Below are 27,785 nucleotides of genomic sequence, written 5' to 3' on the forward strand. Positions count from 1 at the left end.
GAGTATGTTTTAACCACACACGCAGCACTGGGACACCCGCAACCCGTATTCCCCTGTAGAGGATAAGGGTAGGGTTGCCAACTCTATTTGAATCTATTCCGGGAGGCTTCATCACATCACGTGATGTAATGACTGATCTACTGTACTGAGTAGACTTTACACCAGGAAGGCAAACGCACGTTACCATTGCATGTTAAAAACCCACTGGATTACTGTATACATTTGGATGTAACATGTAATATTTCTTTTAATGAATATCGTTTATCTCGTGGGTGACTCTCAGCAGTCTCCTGGAGATTTACATTGCATCCCTGTAGACTCGGCAACCCTGGATAAGGGGCGGGTTTATACGGGCTGGCTAGGTGCTGGTGGTGCTTGGGGGCAGCTTTCAGAACAGGCTCTTAGTTTGAATGGGAACGATCCAGGCTTGAGCAGGGGCCTCGAGCAGGCGGCCTGCTGAGGGTCCCGCCAGCCCTGCAAGGGGAGCGTGCAATAAAGAGATGAGGGACCAGCTACGAGCAGAGAGCCCGGCCCGCCAAGCCCGCGCCTGCCCCAGGGCCCGGCTGAGCGGGAAAAAAGATGCTGCTTTTCCTCAGCGGGGGGAGGGAGGAGGGGCAACGCGGCGCCCAACCCCCAGCAGCCTCCGCTGTGCGTCACGGGCAGCAGCCAATCCGCTCCCTTCCCTGCCCGCGGCCGGAACGAGGGGAGGGGGGCTGCGTTTCCCGCCGGACGTCCCTTGCTGCCGGCCCGCGGCTCGTCCCTTCCTCCTTCCCCCACGTGTTCCCACCGCCGCGGGGAGCCAGGCGTCAGGTGTGGGCGGTCACAGGGAGCCTCGGCTCTCACCCTTTCCCTCTCACCCCTGCAGGTGCCTGGGTGCGGCCCCCGGGAGCTGCGGCATGTTGCGCAGGCGGGTGGCGCAGGTAAGCGGGCTCCTCGCGGCGGAGCTGCGGGCCGCGCGTCCGGCCCGGGGTGCGGGGCTCCGGGCTTGGACCTCGCGGCGGTGCGGTGTCCTACGGGGGCGCTTGGGTTGGATGTGTGGCTGCAGAGAGTCCTGTCTCTGTTTTGAACAGGAACGCAGCGGGACCAGGCCTTTGGGCATCTCACGGGGGTGCGTTCATGTAACACAGGTTAAAAAGGCAGAGGGTGGAGCTAGGAGTAATGGTGTCAAGTTGCAGCAAGGGGAGTTTAGGTTAGATATTAGGAAGAACTTTTTAGGAAAGTATTCTTAAGTACTGGCCAAGACAGTTCCCCCAGTTTGAACATGGGTAGATGTCTGGGAGGCACTAGACTGCCAAAGGTTAGTGCTGACCTAGTTAAAGAGCACTTGGAGGGGCTGGATGGGTACAAGTCAGCTGTCCAGGATGACCTCCGTCCATGGGTGCTGAAGGAATTGGCCAGTGTCATAGCTGAGCCGCTGGCACGGCTGTTTGAGCACTCATGGTGCTCCGGCCAGGTCCCTGAGGACTGGAAATGGGCCAACGTGGTGCTTGTTTTTAAGAAGAGGAGAAGGGATGAGCCAGGTAACTTTAGGGCAGTCAATCTTACCTCTATCCTTGGGAAAAATATGGGAAAAATCATTAAAGGAGCACATTTGTGAAGACCCAGCAGGGGAAATGATGCTGAAAGGAAACCAGCACGGGTTCATCACAGGTAGATCCTACCTGACAAAATGCATTTTGTTGTGTTTGATAGATTCTGGCAGCCAATTTGTAGGGGTACTGAAGATAGTTGGCAGGTTTTGTGCTGTAGGAAGTTGGCTTTAGTTCTAGTGATGAGGTTAGGTGCTTCTTTGAAATTATAAACCATTTATCAGAGCTGGGCCTATGAACTGCACTTCATCAGCCTCCTAGGTAGTAGGTACAGAAACTCAAGGACTCAATATAGATTAGACGGTGGAATTCTGACACACTGCGACCTGCCAGACATCTGACTCCCCAGGCACCTCTCCACTTCTACCTTTGCTGCTACATCCCCCTTTGCCCCTGACCCCCCACCCCAGCCTGTCCCTCACTCTGTGATGCCTCCATTTTCATTTTCACTGACTGGCTTTCTTGCCTGCATTGCGTGCCAGGCCAGCCTGTGGCTTCCATCCAGGACCAGGAGACACACCAACTGCAGGTACTTCCTCAACCTGACAAAGGGTTCTTCAACCTGAAAGCTGGCATCCTGGGTAGCTAAGACGAGCACACTGGGAGCCTGACAACTGCACAGCAACCAGCAAGAGTTAGGTCTGTCAAAGATGTGACAGGTCTGGGCTTTCCCCAGCCAGGACTGCGTGTCTTTGTGTTAGCTGGAGGTTATGGCACCTCCTACCTGCCTTTCACCAGAGGATCATTGGTCCTGGCATTTATGGGGCTGCCGCATTGTCAGCAGTCCCACCAGGCCTCTCTACCCTGGCAGGGTGCAGTTTTAGTGATCATGTCCAGGACCTGGGTCCTGCTCCTTCCCCCCCCATCCCATACCTCCAAGTTCATCCTGGCAGGGGAATGAGCTCAGCAGGGACATGTTCTTCCCCTGCTGGCTGGTGATGCATTTAGTGCCCCCTCAAGCTGAGAGCGGGGCATTAACTGTTTTTTTTATAAAAAGAAAATAGGTGTGGATGGAGTGAGGAGGGTGGCATTCAGTCCGTCTGCACCTGGAGCTTGGGGAACCCCAGCAGCGGGAGGTTCACCTTCAGGAACACCAGCTGCTCCACCAAACCAGCATCCAGGCAGGTGCGGTGGGGTGTCACTACATCCCCAGTGATGCTGAACACCTTCTCGCTTGGCACACTGGTCGATGGACAGGACAGGTGTTGCTGGGTAACTGTGGCCAGATCCGGCCACACCAGGCTGCAGTTTGCCCAGTAGGCCAAAGAGTCGCACAGCAGTGGCTCCACATCCTCGGCAAGATAGGCAGCCACCAAGGCGTGAGTGCTACCTGCCTGATGCTGGGGTCTGGTGGCTCTGGACCCCACCATAGAAGCCATGTCCTTAGCCCATATTGGCAGCGCCTGTGGTGGAGGACAAGACTGGCTCGTGGATGGCGTGCTAGCATGAGACAATGGATCCCCCTGTTCCACATCCCCCCGCCTCTGCTATTCTACCTCCCTGACTTTCTTTACCAGCACCTCCGTCCACTGATTCAGTGTTTGGCTGCCACATACAGTGCTCTTCACCCTTGTGTCACACATGGCGGCCAGCACATGAACTGTACTGGACCGCAAGGGATCAAGCTGTTTCCTGATGCCCTCCGTCAGCCACCTCACCAGTGCCTGAACGTCTGGTGACAGCGGCCTGCCTCAGCCAGGAACATAGATCCCCTGAAAGCTCTCCATTTGTCTCTGAAGTTCCCTCACTATGGGGATCACCTGGCTAAGGAGGGGATTGGCAGCACTGAGGTTCTCGTTGGCCTCAAGGAAGGATTTGAGGACCACCAAGATCTGGGAGATGGTATCCCACTCAGCTTTGTTCATGGGGCCACTGATCCCAATCTCCCTGAGCTGGGCCATCTCATAGATGGCCTTCTGTTGCTCCACCAGCCTCTTGAGCATCAGGTATGTGGAGTTCCACCAAGTCTCTACATCCTGCATGATTTTTGTGCTGCGGGATGTTCAGCTCTGTTTGTTTGTTCCGCAGCATCTTGCCCCCCTTGATGCTCCAGTGGAAGTAGCCTGCCACCTTCTTGCACTTGGAAATGAGTTTGCTGGTGGTGCTGGTGCCATCACTGGCAGCCCTGTCCCCCTCCAAGGCATCCCTGACAACAAGGTGCAACTTGTGTACCGCACAGCGGATGCCAACAAAGTTGGCATCACGGACTGCCTTGACCATATTGGCCCCATTGTCGGTGACCATGAAGCCACAGGTGAGCTCACCCTGCCCAATGAGCCACGCCTCCACCAGTCAGTTCATGTCCCCCATAATCTCTGCCGCTGTGTGGGACTCATCCAGCACCTAGGCTTGAAGGAGAGCCCACCAACGGCCTGACTGGTCACACCAGTGTCCTGTGAGGGAGAGGTAGGCATGATCTTCACCCCAGCTACTCCAGATGTCTGAGGTGAAGTGTAAGGCCACCTGTGGACCTGCCTTGTGCAGCTTGTCCCTCAAGTACTCCACGCATGCTTCAGACAGGGATGGCACCACCTTTCTACTGAAGGTGGTGCATGTGGGCACTTGGTATGATGGGACTGCAAGCACCATGAGCTGCCTGAACCCTGGCCACTCAACAAAGGAGAAGGGCTGGCCATCGACAGCAAGCATTTCCCCAATGCTCTGAGTAAGTTCACTCGGCCTTGCAACGCGCCCCACTTTCTGTCCGCCTTTCCCCCACTGTTCCAGTGTGGTCTGCCTCTGCTTTGCGGGGACGGGAGCTTTGGAGCGTGTGGGAGACGTCCCTTTGGGCACACTCCTGCTGGTGCCAGACTGAGGAGCAAGAGCAAGGGGGTGGTACCTGTGGAGATGCATCAGCATTCCCTTGTTGGTCATGTTTTGTTCCCTTGCCCTGGCTAATTTTGGCTCGGCAGTGCAGGCAGATAGAGTATGTGGGATCATTTGCCAGTTCAAAATGATCCCAGACCACACTACACGCTTGCTTCTGGGGTCTGGGTGCATCTGTGGATGCTTCTGCACTTTCCCCCTCCTCAGCAGGCAGAGGCACAGCAAGAGGAGCGGACTCAGCTGAGCCACTTGTCTCCACCTCTACATAAACCTCTGAAGTGCCTTCTGGGGAAGGAGACCTGGCTTGAAGGGAAACTTGAGGGGTGTCAAGCACAAACTCAGCTGATTTCCCCCTCCTTCCCCATAATTTCTCTTGCTAAGGCACTAAGATCCAGATCCAGCACCAGCTCTTCTGGCACTGGAAGGCTCAGCATGGGAAGTGACAAAGGGGTGGAGTGGGCTGCTGTGCTGGTGCTGCTGGTTGTGGTTGTCGCCATGGTGGGGTGGAGGGGGGTTATGGCTGCTGCATGTGGACAGGATGAAGTCCCTGGGCACAGGCAGCGGCTGTGGCACTGCTACACTCTCCTTGCTGCTTGTAGCAGTCTCATCCCTTTTAGCTGGAGGAAAGAGGCTGCATCTCAGTTTTGGGGGGGGGACGGGACAGGACGGACAGACGGACTTAGAGCTGTCCCTCTACCCTCTCTTCCACCCCTCCCTGAAGGCTGGCCAATGTGGCCACCTGCCTTTCCACCACGCTTCATGATGTGTTTCATGTCTTCCTTTTCAAGAAATATATAAATGTATTTGCGTTCCTATATAAAGTGAAAACTGTAGGTGTGGTGCAGTGACAGGATTTACGAACCCAATTAGAAATATGTCCGCGTGTAGAAAAACTCAAAAACATTGGTGTGTTGGAAAGAATGATTGTATAAAAACAAATATATATAGTAAATTCCTATATAGAGCAAATGCTATTGTAACCCTATCCAATATAAGTATAAGATTCAAAATAATAAATCAATGAATATAATAATAAAATAAAAGCGCCTACAAGAAGGAGGTATTCTGAAATCCCTCTTGCTAGGGTAGCAACCAGGGAATCCTTTAGAAAATCAGTGCTCCTAGCTGTAGTGGTCTGACAGAGCTGCTAGAACAGACAGCTCACTAAGTGACAGCAAAGCAGAAAGCAGGGCAGTTAAAAAAAAATGCTGCCTTTTATGAAGTTTTTCTGTACCTCCCCCAGAGCACTGGGGTTGGAAGGGACCTCAGAGAAGGGTGACAGTCACTGGCCAGCTACATATGTCAATAAAGAGAGCACTCCTTCCTCCCCCTCCAGCCCCTTACTTTACTTTCTGTTTCCCTGTGGGGAAGCCATTAAAGGTAAGCCCAGCTTCAGTCAAAATTTGAAACGTTTTGAACTGCCCTGTTTCGTTTCAACCCCGTTTTGAGCCTCTCTGTTTCGTTTAGACTTTGCTGTTTCGAGGTTGAAATGGCGCGAAACAGTGTTGAAACAAAACAGGCAGCGAAATTTCGCACAGCCCTAGTAGCAACCTGTAAGTTTATCAAGGAAGGATAACAGAGAGTTGGAGATGCGCTATTTACCAGGGCACCACTAGGAATAATGGGTACAAACTAGTGGAGAGTAGATTCAGATTGGACATTAGGAAGAAATTTTTCACAGCAAGGGTGGTCAGAATCTGAAACGGGCTGCCAAGAGAAGTGGTACTATCACCTAACTTAGAGGTCTTCAAGAGGAGGCTTGATAGACACCTGGCTGGGGTCGTCTAACCTCGGTCCTTTTCTTGCCTGGGGCAGGGGGTCGGACACTATGATCCTTTGGGGTCTCTTCCGACTCTACAATCTATGAGTCTACGAAAGTAGTGAAGCACTGGAACAGATGGCTCAGAGAGGTGGTGGAATCTCCGACCTTGGAGGTTTTTAAGTCCTGGCTAGACAAAGCTTTGGCTGTGATGGTCCTGCTTTGAGTAGAGCAGCAGTTCTCAACCTTTTTTTGTACCAGGACCCATTTGTAAACATTGATGGCCAGTCCTGACCCAGTAAATAGTTTAAGTAGAAAACAGCCCCCTGGCCCTGTTGGTGCCCCTCACTTCCAACCCACATCCCCCCCCATCACCCCCATCCCTGCCCAGCTGGTGCATCTCACTCCCAATCCATGGCTGCATCCCTCACCCTCAAGCCCTGCAGGTGCCCTTCACTCATGACCTGCTGGTTCCAGCCCCCACCACTGTGTGAGACAGAGGGTGGGTGTGTGTGGCAGGGGAGTGGGTATGAAGGGGCATGTGACCCACTTCCCAGATTTGTGCATCCACAGCAGGCATAGGTCTGCAGCCTGGCTGGACCAGTACCTACCTCTGAGGCCCAGTGGGCAGGACTAAGCATGGGAGGGCAGAGCAGGATGGTGAAACATGTTGCTGCCGGAACCCCTACAGCAGCCAGGCTGGCAGCAGTGTGAGGAGTAACAGATGGGGGCCATGCTGCCCTCACTTTCTCCTGTCGCCAGTTACTTGTGCACTGGGCTGCAGCTGTACCCTGCTGCCATGTCCTGGCCACCACTACTGCTCCCCTCTGACCACAGCTCTACCCTGGAGAAGAGGTGGGGTGGTGAGCAGCATCACCTGCACCCCGCTCCAGCCTCACTGACACATTGTCTGCCCTTCCTCCACCCATTAGACTTACCTGTGGGGAGCTACTCTCCACACTGCCTAGCTGCCCTGTGCTTGTGTGCGCATGCGTATGGCAGCCCCAAGCAACCCCTTGCAGGCTGGAACTCTGCCAGCCTGCGAGGGGAAACCTGCAGTTTCCCACGTTTTTCTCCTTGAAAGAGGAATCCATTTTCAAAGTTTGATCCATTTTGAAATTTGCTCTCAACCCTTTCATATATTCTTTTGTTCCATTTTTGGGTCACAATGCATAGGTTGAGAAATGCTGGACTAGATCACCTCCTGAGGTCCCTTCCAACCCTCATTTTATATGATTCTTTGATTCAGTAGGACACTTACCACCATAGAAAGTCTCAGTCAGGAGACCAGCACCACCTCACAAGGACCTGGGTTGGTGCAGGACTGCCTGCGTTTATTGTCACATTCTCCAGCTTACACTGGGTGCTGGTCACTCAGAAGCCAAAGTTTGGTGGGATTTTTTCCCCTCAAGCTCTAAGAGTGGTGAAGGTGGGGTGGGGCAGGAGAAAAGTAGATTAACAACATTTCTTTATCTTCTGTTTCAAGTCAAATGCTTCAGTTGTCCTGTCCACTTGAATTTGACTCTGCCTGCCCAGTGGCAAGTTATATGAGATGAGAGAGATTTTCTTAATGGATTCTCTCTTCTGTGGGTCCTTGGTCTGTGGTGGGGGGCTGATAACAAAATGGATTTGGTCCCCACAATTATTTTTTTTTCTTTGGCATGCTGCAGTGATTCAAAAAGAACAGGATGGAAGACCCTAACTGGCTGATGGAATTTTCTTTGGAGACCAGTCTAGTTATGACAGGGGTGTCAGACTCATCTGGCCCCCATGGTCCAGATTAGTGGCATGGTGGGCAGGTCTGTGGGCCAGTCCATAGGCAGCACCGCAGGCTGGATGATAGGGCTTCACAGGTGTATTTTTGACACACCCAAGTGACAATATTTGTGCTGTATTCCTTCATGATTCCTTAATAGTTTGACCACTGGTTCTACCTGAACTCCCTTAGCAAGAGTTCCCATAAATCAAAGTTTCTTTCACAGAGGCATGGTCTGAGGAGGTATTTGTTCCCATTAAACCCATTGCTACAGACTTATATGTAATGGGATCTGGAGAGCAATTGACTATAGAAACCATAGCACAGTAATTCTTTCAAAGAGCTCTCATCTCAAAGCTGGAGCTGCTATTAGTTTTGTGTCTACTGCAGCTGCACCTACTGGTTGTAACACAACCTTGAAATAGTGAGATTTAAATCCTCCACCATAATGTTTGTAATAATTTGTCCATCAGAAAGGAACCTTGACTCCATAATTTTAATTCTCTTTACCATTGCCATTCCTAATTGTAGTGCTAGAGCTTCTAGTTAACGTGAATGATTCAAAACAATCAAGTCATACCTTCTGGCAAAAAACTTGCACAACTTTCTAATGTAGGTGTAGAAAGAGTCACAGGGGATAATTATTATATAGTTTGAAACATGTATGACATTTTATTAAGCTTAGTTGTGAAGTTTATAAATGGCTCTTCCTACACAAACCCACCCTCACCCTACTAATGCACATTTCACAAAATTGAATCCACTATTAAGAAAAGTAAAAGTTCCCTATGTGTCTTATTAGGTCTTGTGTGTAGTTTCTTCCATTGATCAGGTATACCGTGCCTTATCCTCTTCAGAAATTATGTGGAAAACAAAACTGCATAGCCTCCAACTGTGAACCTTTAGTTAGTTGGAATCTTAGTTTTTATATTTAAAGCTTTTGTGTTTTGGCCTTAGTTTAACAGCCACTGTAAACCAAATTACATGGGTTTTTTTATATCACACCAGCATATGTAGAAAATTTAATTTTTGTACAGGAAAGGTGAAGTTATATCTTCAGGAGGCCAGCATAAAAACACACTTGTTTCATGGTATGGATTATCCCCTAGTTTAGTATCTTTGATTTAAGAAAAGTTATTAGTCATCCTTCCCTCTGTTTCTGCCACCACCTTTTGATGCAAGAAATTTACCTAACCTTCAATTCTTGCTAAGGATAATTTACCTAACCTTTAGGTCTTTCCAAGGACCTCATCAGCTCTTAAGCCTTCCACCCCTAATTGCTCCTTTCTTCCTTCTGTGACATGAAAATTGCAGGCATCAAGTTTCTTCTCCCTGTTTGTCTGCTTAAGTTTAACCATGAAAATTAGATTTTGTTTTGTGGCACTAAGTTGTTTTCAGTGTTGGTGGGGAAGCTGAGGCACTCACTTATGTCATTGAAGTTATATATGCAGTGCTGCTGAGGCTCTCACGTCTTTTCAGTATTTGAAGTGAAGCAGAAAAATAATGAATTTATTGAAGTCGGGTGTCTGTAAAAATATTTTTGTTGTACATCATGGAGAAACTGGCGATTGTGTTGCTATGCATTTCTCAAAAGTTACATACCTTGAAGGAACATCTTTAGTCCTTTGTTTTTTCCCCAGCTGCCTATTAAAGTCCCAGCTCTGTTTAAAACACTAAACTAAATGCTTGACCTTAGTACTGAAGTAATCATCCTTTTGGCTGCTTTGTGCTGAATTTGGGCTTGCCTCCCTAGAAAATATCTTGAGACTTGAGCATTATTGCTCTCTTGTTAACAACATTTCTGTAAGCTTTCAGAATATGAGATTTATTGTGTGCCTCTGGCATTGAGTTGATTGGCCTGGAAACTAAAGCATCTCTCTTACTCTAGGTGTTTTGGCAGTCTGTAAGACGTGAATCTGATTTGGCCACCACCTCTCTGATACTTGAAAGATGTAAGTAACTCTTTTGTTATGTGTTTTGAGACCAAAACACATGTGTAAGTTTACTGTATTTCTAAATGAAGCGAACAACGCTTGACAGATCAGCCTCTCTTCACAAAAGAAGACCCTAAATATATACTGATGCATAGAAACCTGCATCATAGATGCATTATAAAAGACTAGGTAGATATTTGCTCCTTAAAAGTGACCCTTTTAGTGGGAGAGAAAATATGTTGTGTTCTTCCTCCTCCCCCTTCCCCCGCCGTTCATTCAGTTCTTGGCTCCTCTACTAAGATTGTAAACAGTGATATTGAATGTGTGGTATATAAATATGTAGTATAATAGATTCCTTTTACTTCTGTACAAAACTAAGAAAATACTACTTTTCCTTTAAAAACCATTAATAATTTCTGTTTTTAGCCTGTGACTGGAGGGTGCAATGTTTTGGGTTTTTGTTTTTTTTTTTCATTCTGTATGGTTCTTGTAGTCTCACTACTACTGACCTCTAGATTTTTGGTAAGTATCTTTACTGCTTGATCTTATCTGATTTCTTCAGGTGATACTCTGTTATCTGATACACCAGTCAAACAGAGGGCAAGCATAATCTAAAGCTAAATAACACAGTGCCCACTAGCGTGCTACTTTTATATGGCACAGCTTCTAGCTTACTTTCTAATATACTGAGTAGAAAGAACAAAACAGTAGCTTCGACTGAAGAAGGATCAGGATTTTGGAAATAAAATCATGTCGCTACTCATAAATATGCATATATATCAGAAACATTGTAAGCTCTTTTGAGTGTTATAGAAGAGATTAATCTTAAGGTGGGATTTAAAAGTGGAGAGAATAATACTTGCCAAAGGTTGGTAAGGTTTTTGGAATAGCTACATAGTGAATTAGAAAACATTATGAGAAGGTAGAAATAAATTTGATCTCTAATTAGGATCCTTACCTGTGACTGGCTAAGCATAAGCATAACTTCATTCGTGCGAATAATCCTTTTGTCGTGGTGTGCTGCGACCAGTGGGGTCCCTCAAGGCTGTGTCCTAGGGCCTACACTATTCAACAACTTCATTCATGATGTGGACATCGGTATCAGAAACAGACTGGCCAAGTTCGCTGACAACACGAAACTCTGGGGTAAAGCGTCCACACCTGAGGACAGGAGGGTGATCCAAGCTGACCTTGACAGGCTCAGGAAATGGGCGGACGAGAACCTGATGGTGTTTAACACGGAAAAAATGCAAGGTTCTCCACCTTGAGAAGAAAAACCTGCAGCAGGATTATAGGCTTGGCAGTGCTATGCTGGCTAGCACTACGGGCAAAAGGGACTTGGGGGTCATGATTGACCACAAGATGAACATGAGCCTGCAATGTGATGCTGCAGCTAGTAAAGCAAGCAAAACGGTGGCTTGCATCCATAGATGTTCTCAAGCAAATCCCAGGACATCATTCTCCGACTGTACTCGGCCTTGGTGAGGCCGCAGCCGGAGTACTGTGTCCAGTTTTGGGCTCCACAATTCAAGAAGGATGTGGAGAAGCTTGAGAGTGCAGAGGAGAGCCACGCGCATGATCAGAGATCAGGAAAATAGACCTTATGATGAGAGGCTGAGAGCCGTGGGACTCTTCAGCCTGGAAAAGCGCAGGCTCAGGTGATCTGGTAGCTACCTATACGTTTATCAGGGGTGATCACCAGGATCTGGGGGAACGTCTGTTCACCAGAGTGCCCCAAGGGATGACAAGGTCATATGGTCACAAACTCCTCCATTGCCGTTTCAGGCTGGACATGAGGAAGAACTTTACTGTCCGAGCCCCCAAGGTTTGGAATGGACTGCCGCCAGAGGTGGTTCAGGCACCTACTTTGAAGGCCTTCAGGAGACATTTGGATGCTTATCTTGCTGGGATCCTATGATCCCTGCCAACTTCCTGCCCCTGGGGCAGGGCGCTGGACTCGATCTTCCGAGGTCCCTTCCAGCCCTAATGTCTATGAAGTCTATGAAATCCTCTTGAAGTTAAAGCTGACCATATGTGTAAATGTTAGTAGGATCATGGCTTCCATCCATAAATCTTTAAGGGCCACATTTTTAGTGCAATGGCATTTATAGGTGCAGATAGGTACCTAATAGGATTTTTGAAAATGATTAAGCAGGATAAGCACCACATTACCTTTGGAATCTGTCTCCGTATTGTCTTACAAAGGAAGTTGAGAATCACTTAGTTTACACAGGGGGGATTGTATATAAATGACTTGTTCAAGCCTCTGCCTCACTTCACTGAGGGAGGGTACAGGGCCCCACCTCCCTCCCCATGGCACTTCTTCAGGAGAATTAGCAGCATGGCACGCTGGCCGCAGGGGGGAGGGATGGCAGCCGGAATTTCTGGCCGAAACAGCAAAAGAAGCCCACAACCCACTGGACAGGCAGGTGGGCCACACACAAAACGCGGGAGGTGCCCCAGCCTCTCAAGCTGGCGCGGCCTTCCCCACCCAGTGCCCAGGGGCTATGGCCCCCTGCTGTCCCCGTCAGTATGCCACTACACCCTGGGGTACTGTGAGAGCCTTCTAAGTGCCATGTAATATTAGCACTGTTAGGTGTGAAAACACCTATTCATGATTCAGAAGATAAAGCCAGAGATATCAAATTGGTTCTGATACTTTGAATTCCTTTCTCACCTGCTTTGGTCTTTCTGAATTCTTTGGAAGAGGAGAATTGCTCTGTTATTTTCCCATAGTCAAAAATAAGTGAAAGCTAAGACCTGGCATTTTCCCATTGGTGCCTTGAAAATAACAAGGCTGAGAACTGCTGAGTTAGAAATACTAAACTGATTGGCATTAATGTGTTTGGGATGAGTAACTTTCTCCCACTAATGAACCTGAACCAGTGTTCTTTAACTTTTTCAAGGAAACATCTTTTTGTTCTTGGTACAACTGAGCCCAATGTTTTCTCTCATGTTTCAGCCTTGAATCGTATCCAGTTACTTGGTCGAGTAGGACAGGACCCCGTTATGAGGCAAGCGGAAGGAAAAAATCCTGTTACAATATTTTCTCTTGCAACCAATGAGATGTGGCGATCAGGGGAAAATACGACATCCGTGGCAGGTGAGCATGTATATTTACTGTAGTGAAATAATATGCTTGGAACTTGCTTGGATGATATATTTAACACAGTGGTTCTCAACCTTTTCCCCTGGCAGGCCGAATTGGCAGTGTCCGGTGTGTCTGTAGACTGGATACAACCCTTGTTCCCAATCTGGTGCCCCAGTGGGCATAGCAGGCACCATCTGGCCATGTGGAAGGAGGTGTGGGGGGCAGGCTGGCCCCAGGCCCCAACCCAGCTCCAGTGGGAGGGAAGGAGGCATGACCTGGCTCCAGTCCAGAAGCAGGAGGTTGGAGGGGGAGGAGGGAGGGGAGGGTTTAGAGCCAGAGCTCACAGGGGAAGGGGTTGCAGCTTGGCTGGGCCTGGCCTGGCCCCTGGCTTGGGAATTTGGCGGGGGGGATTATGGCTGTATTAATGGTCACTGCTCCCCTCCTGCCAAATTTCTGGACCCATATCTACCCCTGTGGGCCAGATGCGATGGCTCCATGGGCTGAATTTGGCCTGCAGGCTGGAGGTTGAGCACCCCTGCATTAACATTAAATAATATCTAGACAAATTATTGGGTGGTATAAACACATGGATAGAATGGAGTTATGCCAATTTTTACTACCAAGAAACTGACTTATTTTGTATAGAGGAAGCCATTCCCCAATCCTCTGAGGTCGTTATTGAATAGTGATTTGTAGACATACCTTCCTAAGAAGGGAGGGACAGAGTGTTCAACTACTGTTGTTTCTCCATTCTATTTTGCCATGTCAGAAATTGGGCAGGCTTTGATCTTGGTGTACTTTCCATGGGAGATGAAAAAATCTTTGTTTAAATGCTCTCATCAGTCTGAAAACCACCCACTTTTTTTTTCCTCTAGCATGTTTGCAGACTTGCTATAAACTCTGCTACTTTCAGTTTGCATGGTGTTTCTGATGCTGAAAAGAAGAGTGGAAATTTGAATCCTGGAAGATTTTCATTTCTCAGATCAATCACCTTGATTTCTTAGCTGAAGAGCTCTTACCTGTTGAAACAAATGCCCCAAATTAGGGAGAGGACTCAGCATCTGCATGTAACACCTTCTTCTTCTTATGTAACTTAGGTGATATCAGCCAAAAGACCACATGGCATAGGATCTCTGTTTTCAGACCAGGCCTGAGAGATTTGGCATATCAGTATGTGAAGAAGGGGTAAGTGGACACAGAGACCTTGGGAACAGAACGCCTTAACCGTCAGCTAATTGATATGCACTGGGGTGGATTAATGCAGATGTTAAAATAGAAGCATATCTTGTACTTGAAACATTAATACACACTTGCCACAGATGAGAGAGAGACAGTTTCTGTGTAATCTGAACATCCAACATATAAAAATAGTGATGCAACTCTTGTGGTTTAAGTAATGAATTTTCTTGTTATGTTAGTGCTCGACTCTTTGTGGAAGGGAAGATAGACTATGGTGAATATACAGATAAAAACGATGTGAAGCGGCAGGCCACAACAATTGTAGCAGGTAAGGAGGATCATACATCAAGCCCTCCTTTCCTTCTTTGAGAAAGGATCAGGGAACATTGATATAAAATCTGTCTCTATCTCATCACCAAACTCTTATCATTTGAAATTCTGAGATGATGTATCTGTAGCTGCATTTTCAATACCTGGTTTGTGCCAGTAGGTGTCACCTGACACTGTTTATGAATTAAGCTAGGTAGGAAAGGGGATAGCAAATATTTGTTGATTGCTGGAAAGTTTGGCAGAAAACAGTAAATTGCTGCCAGTGATTTTGTGTTTAAGTCTTGCATATAGCTGGGTTTCCCAAATAATTTTTTTTCTTTTTTTTTTTTTTTCATGGAGGGCCATTTTCTGGGTGAGACAACACTCTGGGAGCTGCATAACAAAATGAACCTACAATCCAATACCTTTAGGTTTAGTAGATGAAATATGCCTTGCACATACAAAGTTATCATAAGAATCCCATGTGATTGATTGCTTAATTCAAACTTGTGAGAGACTTAAACATCTATTTTGTTTTTTTTAATTATTATTTATTTATTTTTTCCCCTGATAAAATGTGTTGGGCCATCTCTTGTCAACAAGTATCTCCTAAAACAGTTGGCATGTCGGTATCATGGGGTGGGGGTTCACATTCTCTGCTGGCTTACTAAACCTATTACAAAGGATATCAGTTACCTTAACAAGGATCACAGGAGTGTTTACTAAGGTTTGTTAGTCAGTGGATACAGCCTCACTGATCAGTTGGGCTTTTGTCAAGGATAATCATTTAAAAAGTCCTTTTGAGGGCTTCATTCAAATGCTTCACAAGTTTCAAGTGGCCTGTGAACCTAACTTTAGAATCACTTGGTGCACAGGGTCAGACAAGTTCTCTTCCTAAATACATTAGACTTTTTTCATCGTTCTGTCTCAGTGTTTTCAGAGAGCTTTTTTTGTTTTAAGCCTCAGATTGGTGGCTTTCCACCAACTTTTAACATTCCTTTTCTGTGCAAGGCATGTTGTGTGGGTAAAACCAGAGGGAGAATTTGGAAAGGCCTTAAGCAGGAAATGGATGGCCAAGAATATCAGAGGAAAAGTGAAGAGGCTGTACTGATTTCTTTGGCTATAAACAGTAGTTAAGAAAGATGGAAAATCCTTTCTTGGCTTCTGTGAATAGCAGTATATTTGTCCTGTACCTCTAAAGATCAGTGTCCTGAGCTGTTAGGGAGTTTGTTTTGGCATTGGGGCCAAAATAACTGATCAGTTTAAATGTTACTGTTTCACAGTTGTAAATGGAAAGTTGGGTGAGAGTTGAACAGGAACACATGCATGAGTGTTTATTTCAGTTGTGGATGTTCCTGAAGCTCAGTCCTTTTGCAGTCAATCCCACCGGTTTAGATGGCTCAACATGCACTACATCTGTGATATTGGCCCTTAATGACAAGCAGAGCGCCCATCAGTCAGATAAGATAGCACTTTCTCTTTCAGTGGTTTTCATTTAAATAATGCCATTTTTACAGAAATGGACTACTTTAGAAACCACTGAATCTTGATCCAGTATGGACTTCCCGCAACCCCACAGATAGAGGATGGGGGGTGATCTTGTTTGGTTCAGTGCATGCAGCCTGACCAACATGAGAATTAGCAGAAGAGAATTAAGATCCTTGTAAAAAATTCCTCTGCTGTGTTAGGTCATTCAGCAGCTTTTACCATAGCTAACATGCTTGCCTGAAAATATGTTCACCTTGAAGCAATCTGCTGGAGGGAAAGTGTCAATCAGTGTTTTGTTTCATGGGGGACACTGTTCTGGACAGCAAAGTCCTTGCAACTTGCTGCTAACTTGCCTCCAAGCTAGTTACTGTGTATGTTCATATGTGTGGCAGGACAAAATGACATGCCTGATCCTGAAAATGAACTTCTCTGCTTTCTTTCAGATAACATTATTTTTTTGAGTGATCCTCTGAAAGAGAAAATGTGACGTGGTTAGTGCTTGGACACCAACCTATGCCATTCCTTTTGTTTTACCATGTTTAATCCTTCTGAAATCATGTATATTGCTATAGTTTCTTTAAAAAAATAAAACGCCCCTTTTATCTGAATAGGGGAGTATATTATATTTGGATGTTATCAGTTTTTTCAGAATGTTCTCTTTCTCTTTCCTTTTTTGTTCTAGCCTAAGGAAAAAAGGATAAACCCTCGAGGGAGTTCTTAGTTCCTGAGTTAGTGAATCAGTAAATAAAATGTTGCCTTTCCAAATTCTCTGGGATTTTCAGCCTCTCTCTATTGGTTGCCATCCTCTTTCATTTAAATTTTTGTCCATGGAACTGTACTTGTGTGTGCCTTGGTCATTTTTGTCCATCAGGAGGCACTGGAAGGGCACCAGTGATTTCCTCTGTTTCCCATAGTGTAGCAAAGTTTGCACGGGAAACACTCCCATCCTCTTATCAGTATTGGAGGGAAGAGTCTAAAAGCCTCAGTTCAATTTGGGGGTGAGAATGGGATAGGTTAAATGGAGGGCTCTTGCACTCACATCTTAGTTTAACTATCAGAACAAATCATGAAGTTTTTATTACCAGACAGGTCAAATAATGCAAGAAAAAAGTATATTGGTTCTGTGATAAATTGTCCCTGTAGACATAACGATATTCTTTCCTACAGTATCAACTAGGGGAAGAGGTGGGGGAAAGAGAGCCTGAACAGCCTGAACTGGGCAAATTGTCCAGGTGGGGTAGAAAAGGCTGAGGCCAGTACCTGTGCTGACCACAGCAGCCTTACCTGGGGACCTCTTGGGGCAGCAGCAGTGCTGATCCAGCCATTTGGAGCCTGACTGGCAACCAGAATGTGGTTCTGGCCAGCCAGGCTCCATTTCTGGTGGTGCATGCTGCTTTTTTTCCCATTAACTTTTTTAACACAGGGGTCTCCCAGTGTCTCCTTTTTGTGCTGCAAATTAGCAGCATGGCAGATGCTTCCATGTGCGCGGCATGCAGTTTGTGGCGCTTCATACTGCATATGCACTCTCATCTGTATGTGCCCTGTGACATTTTTTGCAGATCTTTCCTGCTACGAGTAGACTAGTGAAACTGTCCCTTTGCTTATGTTCCCCCTAGCAACATGATGAAAAAAGTGTGTTCGTTCCTGGAGAAACTTACTACTGTTATAGTTTCTGGACCTGGATGCTACAGTGACAGGCACAGTGAAAAAGCATACCTGGTTACGTGGACTGGTATTCACATTGAAGGTCATGGTAATTAAATATTATCCATGGGGCCAGAGCTGCACAGACAACTTTCCTTACCCTTTACACAGTTGTTCACACTGTTCCTTTTCCTGAAGCTGAGAATAGAGCATGCATCTTGTGGTTAGGAAGTTCTGAATCACAGTGGAACCAATGCTGTTTTTTCAATGGCAGTAGTAGGCTGTATTACTTCAGCTACCTTATTCTTTCCTGGTTACTTAGTTTTTATCCAGCATTCATTTACACATGATATACTCCATTAACTCTGCATGGTCTGTGCTGTCTCCAGATCATGCCAACAGAAGCATAGTCACGCTGGCAGATGACACTGACTTCATGTTCAGCTGATAGTGCAGAAAAGCAACACAGGTGGTAGGGTGGGTGTGGGAGGAGAGTTCTTGCCATCTAAAAGAGACAATCACATGCTAGCTCAGCTTGTGTTCTATGTGTGGAATTCAGCTTTTGTAAAGCATTGATATACACATCAGAAAGTGATCATCCATACCTATGATCTTGCTGCCTAAAATAAATTCCAAACAATAAGCAGAGTCCTCTTGTTAATCCCCAAAAGGGCCAGAAACTGGCTTCTTCAGCTTGGATAAATTGATGCAAGTGGTGCTAAAGCAAAATGCATTTGAAAAATTACGACTTAAAGCGTGTATTTCAATTATGGATGTTAAAATGGGGAAGGTCACTGCTTTGCTTCCTTGGAAGTGGGATGAAAAGTGAGAGGGATGTAAAGGCTCTGGTCACTTAATTGTATGGAAGAGTACTTAAAGCAGAGTGGTCCAAAAACAGCTTACATAAGTCCTCTGTAATTGTCTCCGAGTTGACCTAGTTCTGGACTTGTTTTTAAAGTGCATTTTCTGTTGTCTGAGGCCCTGAACAGGCCAGACCCTAGTTCTCTTAACAATTGCTTGTCTGTCTCTCTCTTCCCTCCCATGATGGTTGAGATCTGTTGGGATGGTGTAGCTGACAGAGCTTACTGTGAAACTTGAGGGTTGGGAGTGAAACCTTCTAAGAAGAAATCCCTCTGATCGTTGAACTCTAACCAGGGGTAGGCAAAAGGCTTGCTTGGCTTGGGCTAAATGTGAGACTTGCCTCTGTGTTTCCCTTAATAACACTGACTGGAGAATGGCCTACGTGCTGATGTCTACCTACAGCTTGGGATCAGGACTTGACTAGCCTAAGGTGCAGGCATATGTGACCAAATGTAACACATGTTCAAATGATTTAATTTTTTTCTGATCACACTGGTTAAAGCTGCTAATCAGCTTCTAAAGAGGTTATGGTGTAAGTGTTCCATGTGTGATGTGTACAGTTTGCCACAGAAGAAGCACTTAATAGCTTGGCCATTCACAGAGTCTGGAACTGGGTGCTGTAGCAACGATGACCACACATGCAGACTTAAAATCTAAAATCAACAAAGTATCCACCACTTCCTTGAAGACAAGTTATAATTAACACCATAACTTTTTAATCAATGAAGAGTATGTAAAATCAACACACACATATCACCAGCTTATTCCTTATGAAAACCTACTTGACAGAGATTAAAGGAGGGTAGGTGGATCTAGCAAGTTTTAACATAAAAAAAGAACTGCTTGTAGCAAAGTACTGTGTACCTTCCAGTATTTTTCAGTGAATGTTTTTTTTTTTCATATGACCCAAGTAACTTTTTGAGTAACCAGAATTGGACAAACCCTAATTGGCATCTGTTTGATCTCCTTCCTGAAGCATTTTCCTTGAAGAGGAATTACTGTATTTATAAGAGGTAAGAGAGCGTTCCAAAGAATGAGGTGTGCTGTAATAAACTTTGGACATTGCAAAAGTGTGGAGGATTTCATAATGGGATAGACAGAGCTGGAGGACTGCAAGCCAACTTATTGACACTTGATCAGTCAATCTTGGTGTTTCTGGTGTGGGGGGAAACCTTCCACCTCCCATATTTATTTTCGGCTGTTACACTTGAGTTGAAGGGAAGCTGTGAACATGGTGCTTGATATAATGTTTTGAAAGCTCATGGCAAAAAATGCTTTTGGTCTTTACAAAAGTGTGACTTGCATTGGAGAGCAGAGCTCTGATTTGTCCAGCTCCACATATGGGAAAACATGAGGGGTGCTCAAAAAAAAAAAGAAGCAAGTAATGAGGTGGGACTGATTTTTTTTGGCAGAAATATCTTCTCTAGCTTCTGTTTCATGATTCATTATTTATGATGGTAATTGGAGTGCAAGCTGACAAAGAGAAACTGTGGAGGGCTTGGGACTAGTAAAGGGATATTCAAACCTCTTAGTCCAAAGTCTCTAGTTCAGGGGCGGGCAATTATTTTGGGCGGAGGACCGCTTACCCAGTTTTGGCAGGCTGTCGAGGGCCACATGGGTAGCCCCCTTGACAGGTGCCCCACCCCCTGGTCACCATCTTGGGTCCAATGTTCCCGGGCCAGCACTGATGGGGCCCAAAGTGGGGCACAGGCGGGCAGGGGTCTGTGGAGCTGGGCTGGGCTTCACCAGCAGGGAGAGGGGGGAGCTGGACCCTGCTGCAGGCACTCATAGCCCACGCAGGGCTGTCTGGAGCAGGCATGGGCAGCCCCACGCAGGTTGCAAGTAGCTACAGCGTGAGGGGCTGCTTTTCCCCGCACTCAGCACCAGCTTGTAACCTGGCCCCGCTGCCAGCCTGGGCTCCAAGCCAGCTCCAGGCTCACCTGTTGGCAGCAGCAGCTGTGGCCCCCCGCTTGCTGTGCCGGGCAGTGTTGGCTGCTGCTCCCCGCCTGGAGCTTGCGCGCTGGCCAGCCCAGAGGCAACAGTGGCAAACGCCAGCGCAGCAAGCGGGGGGGGCCGCAGCTGCTGTTGCCATGCGCAGCCCCGACGGGCGAGGCCAGAACCAGCGTGGGACCTAGGCTGGCAGTGGGGCCAGGTTACAAGGTGGTGCTGAGTGGGAGTGGGGGTGGGGGGGGCGGGGGGAAGCCCTCACCTGCTCCGTGCTCGGCGCTGCAGCCGCTCACAGCCTGCCTGGGGCTGCCTGTGCCTGTGTGGGCTGCCAGCAGCTGCAGCGTGGGGCGCTGGCCATGGGGCGGGTGAGGGGCTGCTTTCCTCTGCACTGGGAAGGATCCCAGGGTAAAGCTGAGCACAGGGGTGGGGGGCACTCCCTGCTGCAGCCACTTGCAGCCCACAGGGCTGTCTGGAGCAGGCACAGGCAGCCCCATGTGGGCTGGGAGTGGCTGCAGCGTGGGGAACCGGCCATGGGGCGGATGAGGGGTTGTTTTCCCCATGCTGAGCTTTTCCCCAGGCTCCTTCCCTGCCTGGAGTCCTCCCCTGCTCCCCCCCCCCCCTTGCTTCTCCCCTTGCAATTCTTGCATGGGGCAGCTATGTGGTCCCAAGCCAGAAGCCACAGCTGGGGCAGGGCCGGGGCCAGGCAGGTCCTGCTGTTGTGGGAGCCTGCCAGGCTTCCCCTGGATCCTACTGCCCTTGGTTCCTGTCATTTTTGACAGGAACCAAGGGCAGATAAATATTTATTTTCTAAATTTTTTAGGGGCCCTGCGGCTGTATTTTGCCCACCCCTGCTCTAGTTTGAATTTAACCCAGGATACTAGTGACAGAAAGACATTGCATTCTGATGATGGTATGATGGTCTGTGTGAAGTTAACTGGAATCTTGGTGTAGATATTACTAGTCATAATAAGGATCATAGTTGGCACTTGGGTACAGAGGCACCTGGATCATTTGTATCCAGGTAGCTCACAACCCACTTAGTTCACAGTGGGGTGTTGAATTGAGAATGGGCCACTGCATCTTTTATTTTAAAGCTTATTCCACTCAACTAGACCTCATCAATGGCTCCATGCAGTTGTTTGTTGTGGTTGTATATACTGCTGGCTGGTATATAAACCTTCATCTTTACAAAGGAGTAAGGAATAATCCTGTGAAGAATCTGAGTTCTACTGTATAAGTAAGTCTTCATAGATGGGGCCATTATCTGCATGGGCTGAGAAACTGAACTGGGCCTCAGAGAAGTCTCTAGAGGTAAGAAGTTACACACTTTAGTAAAAGGAGCTTGTATTTCCATCAATGTGCCTCTTATGTGGTTTTAATAGAAAACTGTCTTCACAGTATGGTCAGTCCCACAGCTTTCATGAGTATTAATTTCACTTCAGAAAAGGGGGCATAATGCCAAGTCTGTGGGAAGAAGAGCTTAAAATAAAAAGCATGCCTAAAAATATTGTAAGTTTGAAATTTCTCAGGCTCATAATAGTGAAAACCCTTTTGCTTAGAAGTTGAGCATGTTTGCAGATACCAGTCAAGATTCAGTCTTGTCAACCATATTTCATACTGTTTGCTTCCAGTAGAAGCTTTGTGCTTTTCCGTTCAGCTCTGATCTCATCTACACAAAAAAATATGCTTTCTTATTGTAAAGTCTGTTATTGTGCAACACCAGTACCTTTGCTGCCACAGAATAAGTATATAAGGACACCATCCATTTTCAGGCAGTCTCCAAAGACAGCATGCTGTACTGCAAGAAATGCATATGAAAGGGCATAAGATTTTTTGCTCTGCTTTTGACTTATTTTACATTATAGGAAATCACTCATCTTATCCTGGTGCTTTCTAACAACAAAGCAATCTAAGAGCTGTCAATCAAACTTGATAACTGCATACTTCTTGGAAGTGTCATTGTTTCTAGCTCTGAAGTTTCACTGTATATTGTCTTTCACCTTTTGTCTGTCTTCAGTATGGAAGGGGTGGGAAGTATTAATTCGCCTGAAAAACTCAACTCCAGATTTTCTATTCCTTATTACTATCCTAGGCTACGACCATTTTTTTTTTTTTTTTTTTTTTTTTTTTTTTTTTTTTTGCACCAGGAGCTCAAAAGTGTTGTTGCAAATGCTAGCAATTGTACAAAGACTCAAAGGTTTCATTCCAGATCATTCTTTCCTTACTAGGTTTTGTTTTTTTCTTAAGGTTCTTTGTTGCTTGAAGATGGTTTTTATAAATGGTGAACTATCTTGATCAGAGTAGTCACAAACTAGAACACTACAGCATGCAAATTGCTTTCTTGAGCCTTTGTGTAGTTGACCAGATCAAAACTCAAGTAATGGTACGGGTACAAGAAGATTCTGTCTTAACTAGTCCATCTGCCTTCAACTGCAAAAAACCCCCCAACTCATCGTTATTTTTCTCTGATTTGTCCTAAACTCCTCTAGCTTGTCTCCATAGCTAGTTCACCTGTTTTCGTTTTATTCTCAGTGAGCTTTTTGCATATTGTCTGAGGTAAATTTACTTCTTCACCTTGCTGTTTTGTCCTTCTCACTAGCTGTCTGGTACTATCACAAAGAAAAATTGCAGGTGTTTCCATACCCCTCTCCTGGAATACAGACAGTATTGGGTGCCTATACACGAGCATGGAGGCTGCTCTGCCACATTTGGATTGCGGCACATCAGAGCAGACTCAATTTAGTCGAGTCTGCTGCAGCGTGGTAATTACTGAAGCCAGCCTCTCTGTCTTGTGTATCAGCATCCCCATGCTTAAAAATGGTGGCAGGGTGCTTTAAAGCTCATCGAATGAGCTTTATTTAGATAAAGTGCCCCTGCTGCCATTTTGAAGTGCGGGGATGCTGATACATGAGACACTGTGGGCACTCTAATTAGAGCAGCTCTCAGAGCCACTCTAATTAAGGTATCTCTCTTTCTTCCCCCCCGCCCGCCCTCCCCAGATCATGTGTATAGGTGTTCTTTCTTTAGTCTCCCTCTAGATTGGAGGCCGGTTTTTGCCTAGTTATGTCAATCAATAACTACCCCACATAAAATGCACACCCTGTTCAAATTGTTCTGAAAGAGTGTGGTGAGTCAAAAAGATACATATGTGCTTAGATAGATAGCACAGAAAATTACTAGCCTGTTTTTTCAAGTTAGAGGGCCAAGCTGCTGGAAGAGAGTCTGGATTTACAACATAGCAGAAACTTGGTCATGGAGTAGGCAAGACTGGAGAAAACAGCAGTATGAAAGGAAGACTCAAGAAGAGAAGTCTGTGAATTACATTCTTGTTCAGCTCTGCAAAGATGTTTGCCTTTGTACAATCTTTTGTGCCTTCAGTGTCATTGCTGCTCACGTGTTCAGTTCTAGATATAACTTATTCCATGTTTCTTGTATCTGGATACTGGGCAATTAATATTATCCAGGAAGAATCAGTTTCCTTTGTTTTGCCTGATTCTGTTTCTCCTTTTCTGGTATTTAGCACAACCCACCAGTTTCTAACTAATATCGACTTTCTTTTCCAGGAATGGTTTTGCTTCCAGCACCAAAACTTTGGTGTTGCACATACGTTTGATAGCTACTCTAATATCAGGCCAATGACTACGTATGTATGACCTTTTAGTTGCGTTTTGTCAGTGAAAAGGGGGAGTTCCTTTACAAGCATTAGAGTTCAAAATAGCAGTCACTCAATACCAAACATTGCATCTTACTAATGTACAGTCAGAAAAATACATCCTGTTAGACTGGTTTCCAGAAATTGAATACACTTAAAGCTGTGCTGGATGGGCAGCCTGGGAGAGATCCTTTGATTAGTGATCTTATCAGTATGGTGGTACAATACTGACAGGGATCAAAGAATCTTCCCCATAGCACCAGTGTGCCTCAACTCTTCCCTTGGCTGACACTTAGGGAAAGCAGAATTCAACCCTTATTCCCTTCTGTGCAGACTGCCATGAGGATGTGATCTTAAAGGTTCCAAACCTACACCTTTCAGGGCTGGTCCAATGTCATTACCTTCAACAACAATGCATTACAATGCTAGGATTTAACAAGTCTCCCCTTTCCCTCCACCAGGTCAGATTCTTGACTGTGGGACCTCCTTCGGTGCAGGTAAATTGGTTTATGACATTTTCCATGCTGCCACATACTTGTAATCCACTGAGGTATGTGATCTCTAACAATTTAGAATTGCTCATCTTAACAGGAATGTTTATATATCATACATTTTCTATCAATACATTTTGATTTAAAATGCAGCTTCTACAGAGGACTCTTCCTCCCACCCTTCCCTCGCGCACCTCACATCAGATTTTCTTAAAATATCATTTTTTCCCCCCCTGCTGTGGGAAATAAAATAGTTTTGTTTGGGATCAGCCCACATGAGAAACGTTTTGGTTTGTTGAACAGAAGTGAAATATTTAGTATTGGCCTGTTCGACATTAATCTGTGTGTGAATTGAGGCGTGGAGCTTCAGGCACACCTATGGCCCCATTCTCTGTGAACGAGCTCTGTAGCTGGACAATGTATCCCAGGATGCACCAGATTTTTCTTTTTGATCAAAATAGTACATCGTGGGAGAGGATGTTTAAACAGAAAGTCCAAGCACAGTGGAGATTAGGGGCATAAAGAAACTGAATTCAATTCTCAGGCATTACAGCAACTTGTGGAAAAGAAAACTAATGTTGAACTAACTCCAAATGAAACTGTTCTTATTCAGCTGAACGAACTGCTCCGCTGCCCCTGCCAACAAATGAAGCATCTTTGGTTCAAGATGGTCAAATATTTTAAATCAAAGAGCTTTGACATAATTTGTTCCATGAAAATTGTTGCTATTTCAACTCTCTACTACCTCAGTTTTAGGATGAAAACAAATGTCTGCACATCAGAATTGCTCAATGAATGGAAATGCCAGTGTTCTACTAGCTCTATTCCTTTGTGTTGCTGGGACCTAGCTCAGGAAAGAATATCAACAAGGATATTCTATGTTGTTGTTTATGTATAATAATGAGATTGAGTGTTGAAATACTATTTATGTATCTATTAGATTTATACCCTGCTCTATCCAGAAGGCTCAGAGCAGCCTACAATAAACAACTCACGGAGAGGATTCACCAATCACCCCAAAACTTGAGAACTCCAACTCCCCCACCGATCACCACTTCCATTCCCAAACCCCAGCACAAGCAAATAAATCCTCCTGCCAATCCAAACCATACCTCCTAACCAGCATTCACATCAAGAGACAAGAAACCTCTTCCTGTCCACCGCCCTGCCTCACACCCAGAAGAGATCCCGCTATTTACTCCTGAGAGATCCAGTTCTTGATAGCTGAATATTCATTTTCTAAAATATCACATTTTTCCCTTTCTAATGAATCTTCTGGTGTTCTCAGTAGCATTAAATATCCTGTAATCCTGAGACTGTTCTTTAATTCTAATGTTTTGCTTTAATCAAATCAAAGACAAAATCTCCTCATGAATATGAAAACAAATCTGCAAGGTTTTCTTTAAGTTCACCTGGGATGGGTGTTAAACACAAGATTATAATTACGTGCTAAGCAATCCCATAAGGCTTCACGATTTTGCTTGAATACTTTCATTGTGTTTGAAAAAAGATTGGCTTGGTGCATGCTATATGGGTAACTTGTTTGCTCAGGGTGTCAGAAAACCTTTGATTTGTCTAAGCGCGTAAAACAACCGTGTTCTTCCTGTTTGGTTTTTGTTTGGTTTTTTTTTTCAAGTTTCTCATATGGTTGAATTCATTGTCTGTAAAAGCATAGATTGGCTTCCCAGGCAAACAGAGGGCATGGTAGAGCTGGACATATAAGCTTTTGTGTGCAGAAGCTCAGCACATTTGCAAATCTACCCTTCCTTCTACTTGACTTCAGACTGACACAGCTAACTCCCTGGCAAATAGCAAACAGTGTGAGGACTAATGAAAGTTTCCCTCATATCATTATGCCAGTTTGTCTCAGTCGTGTCCCTGTGGCAGCTCTAATCCCTTGTTGAACCTCAGCGACCACATAACCAGCTCCTATGTACTCATATTACCACCATCATCTATCACCTTCATATCCTAACAGCACATATGTCAATTTTGAAATGCAAAAACTCCCTGTTATTGCATGCTTTGTTCTTTCTGGTGCGATTTTCTTTTTCTTGAAATATAAATGAGGCAAGGATTTTTTGGTGATATCTTTTATTGGATCAACTGTAATCTAAGCAAAGTTTAAATGAGTACATACAGAGTTAAAAAGCTAGTGCACTAACTCACAGTTCCATCTAGCATCTCAGATTTTGTTCAGCAATTAAACTATATGGGGTTTTAAATTTAAAGTTAAATTTTACTGCCTAGGAACAACAAGGAACTGTCCAAGCACAAAAACAGGAGGACTGCCTCTGCCCTAAAAAAGCTTGTAATATAAGAGACAGGCCTGGTCTATACTGACCTTGCTCTGGTGCTAGAACTTCCATGCCCACCCAGGCACTTTTGGTGGTTTCAGTCCACAGCTGTGCTGCTAGTTTGTGAAGTATATCCTAGGAAGTCAGCAGCTTCTGAAGGGACCACAGCAGCCATCAGAAGGTGTGGGAATCTCTACATGTGCCTGCTGCCAGGCTGTAGCTGAAACCCTATTCCACTTAGTGGAGCTGGAGTAGCTCTGCTGGCAGGGAGGATGGTTCAACTGCTGTTGAGGAGCTCTGGTTGTGGATGCTTTCATAGTTTGGTTGCCAGAACTGGCGTTCTATTGGCTAAACTTTGGAGGTATAGACAAGGCCACAGATGCAGGCATTTTACATTTAAAAAATGATCCTTTTTATTTTCTGATATAAATTATTCTTCATTTCTGTACACGCAATAAGCATGTGTACATTTTGTGAGCAGCTAAGAGTGTACTAATAGATGTCAGATAGTAAGCAACACTTTCATAGCAGGCAGCAAGTATTTGAAGTGACACCATTGTGTTACTATTCATGTGTGTCATCCAGTGATTCTCAATCAGGGTACCACAAGACCCTTTTAAAATTGGCACTGATATAAAGAAAATTGACTATATCGGGAATTGGCCTGATGCAGTCAATAATTTGGCCGATAAATGTACATGCAGCTGCAGCGCAGCATGCAAGCAGCGAGGAGCAGAGCCCGGCAGCATGCAGCTGGTAAGTCTGTGGTGGTGAAAGGGGAGTGGGGAGGGAAGGGGTGTGGGTAGGCGGTGAGGGAGGGAGTGGGCCTGGGACTTGGTTAGACGCTGCCCAGCTGGGGTGGAGCGGGCATGGGACAGAGCTGTGGCTTATCCGGGGGGGCTTGGGGGTGACTCTCACTGCTGCGCACCGCTTGTCTGGCGGCTCCTGCTGCTCATCTGGAA

General features: G+C 45.9%; 1 protein-coding gene across 7 annotated transcripts; it reads left to right on the forward strand.

The window, feature by feature from the left end:
- Positions 1 to 564: 564 nt before the first annotated feature.
- SSBP1 (single stranded DNA binding protein 1) lies at positions 565 to 26,603 on the forward strand. 7 transcript variants are annotated; one of them, XR_009461768.1, is made up of 7 exons: positions 565 to 810; positions 9,819 to 9,882; positions 12,827 to 12,967; positions 14,053 to 14,140; positions 14,374 to 14,462; positions 17,548 to 24,532; positions 25,467 to 26,603. XR_009461768.1 is itself a non-coding variant. In XM_059726474.1 (6 exons), the coding sequence occupies exons 1-6, from the start codon at positions 580 to 582 to the stop codon at positions 17,553 to 17,555; spliced, it is 621 nt and encodes a 206-aa protein (XP_059582457.1). In that variant the 5' UTR covers positions 565 to 579; the 3' UTR covers positions 17,556 to 26,603. The 7 variants fall into 7 exon arrangements, 3 of the variants coding, with proteins under 3 accessions (XP_059582457.1, XP_059582456.1, XP_006278338.1); XR_009461767.1 differs by having other exon boundaries at positions 17,548 to 19,449; positions 21,478 to 26,603; XR_009461766.1 differs by having other exon boundaries at positions 17,548 to 18,732; positions 19,348 to 26,603.
- Positions 26,604 to 27,785: the final 1,182 nt, after the last annotated feature.

The sequence above is a fragment of the Alligator mississippiensis genome, chromosome 4 (assembly GCF_030867095.1).
Source record: "Alligator mississippiensis isolate rAllMis1 chromosome 4, rAllMis1, whole genome shotgun sequence".
NCBI classification, from domain to species: Eukaryota; Metazoa; Chordata; order Crocodylia; family Alligatoridae; genus Alligator; species Alligator mississippiensis.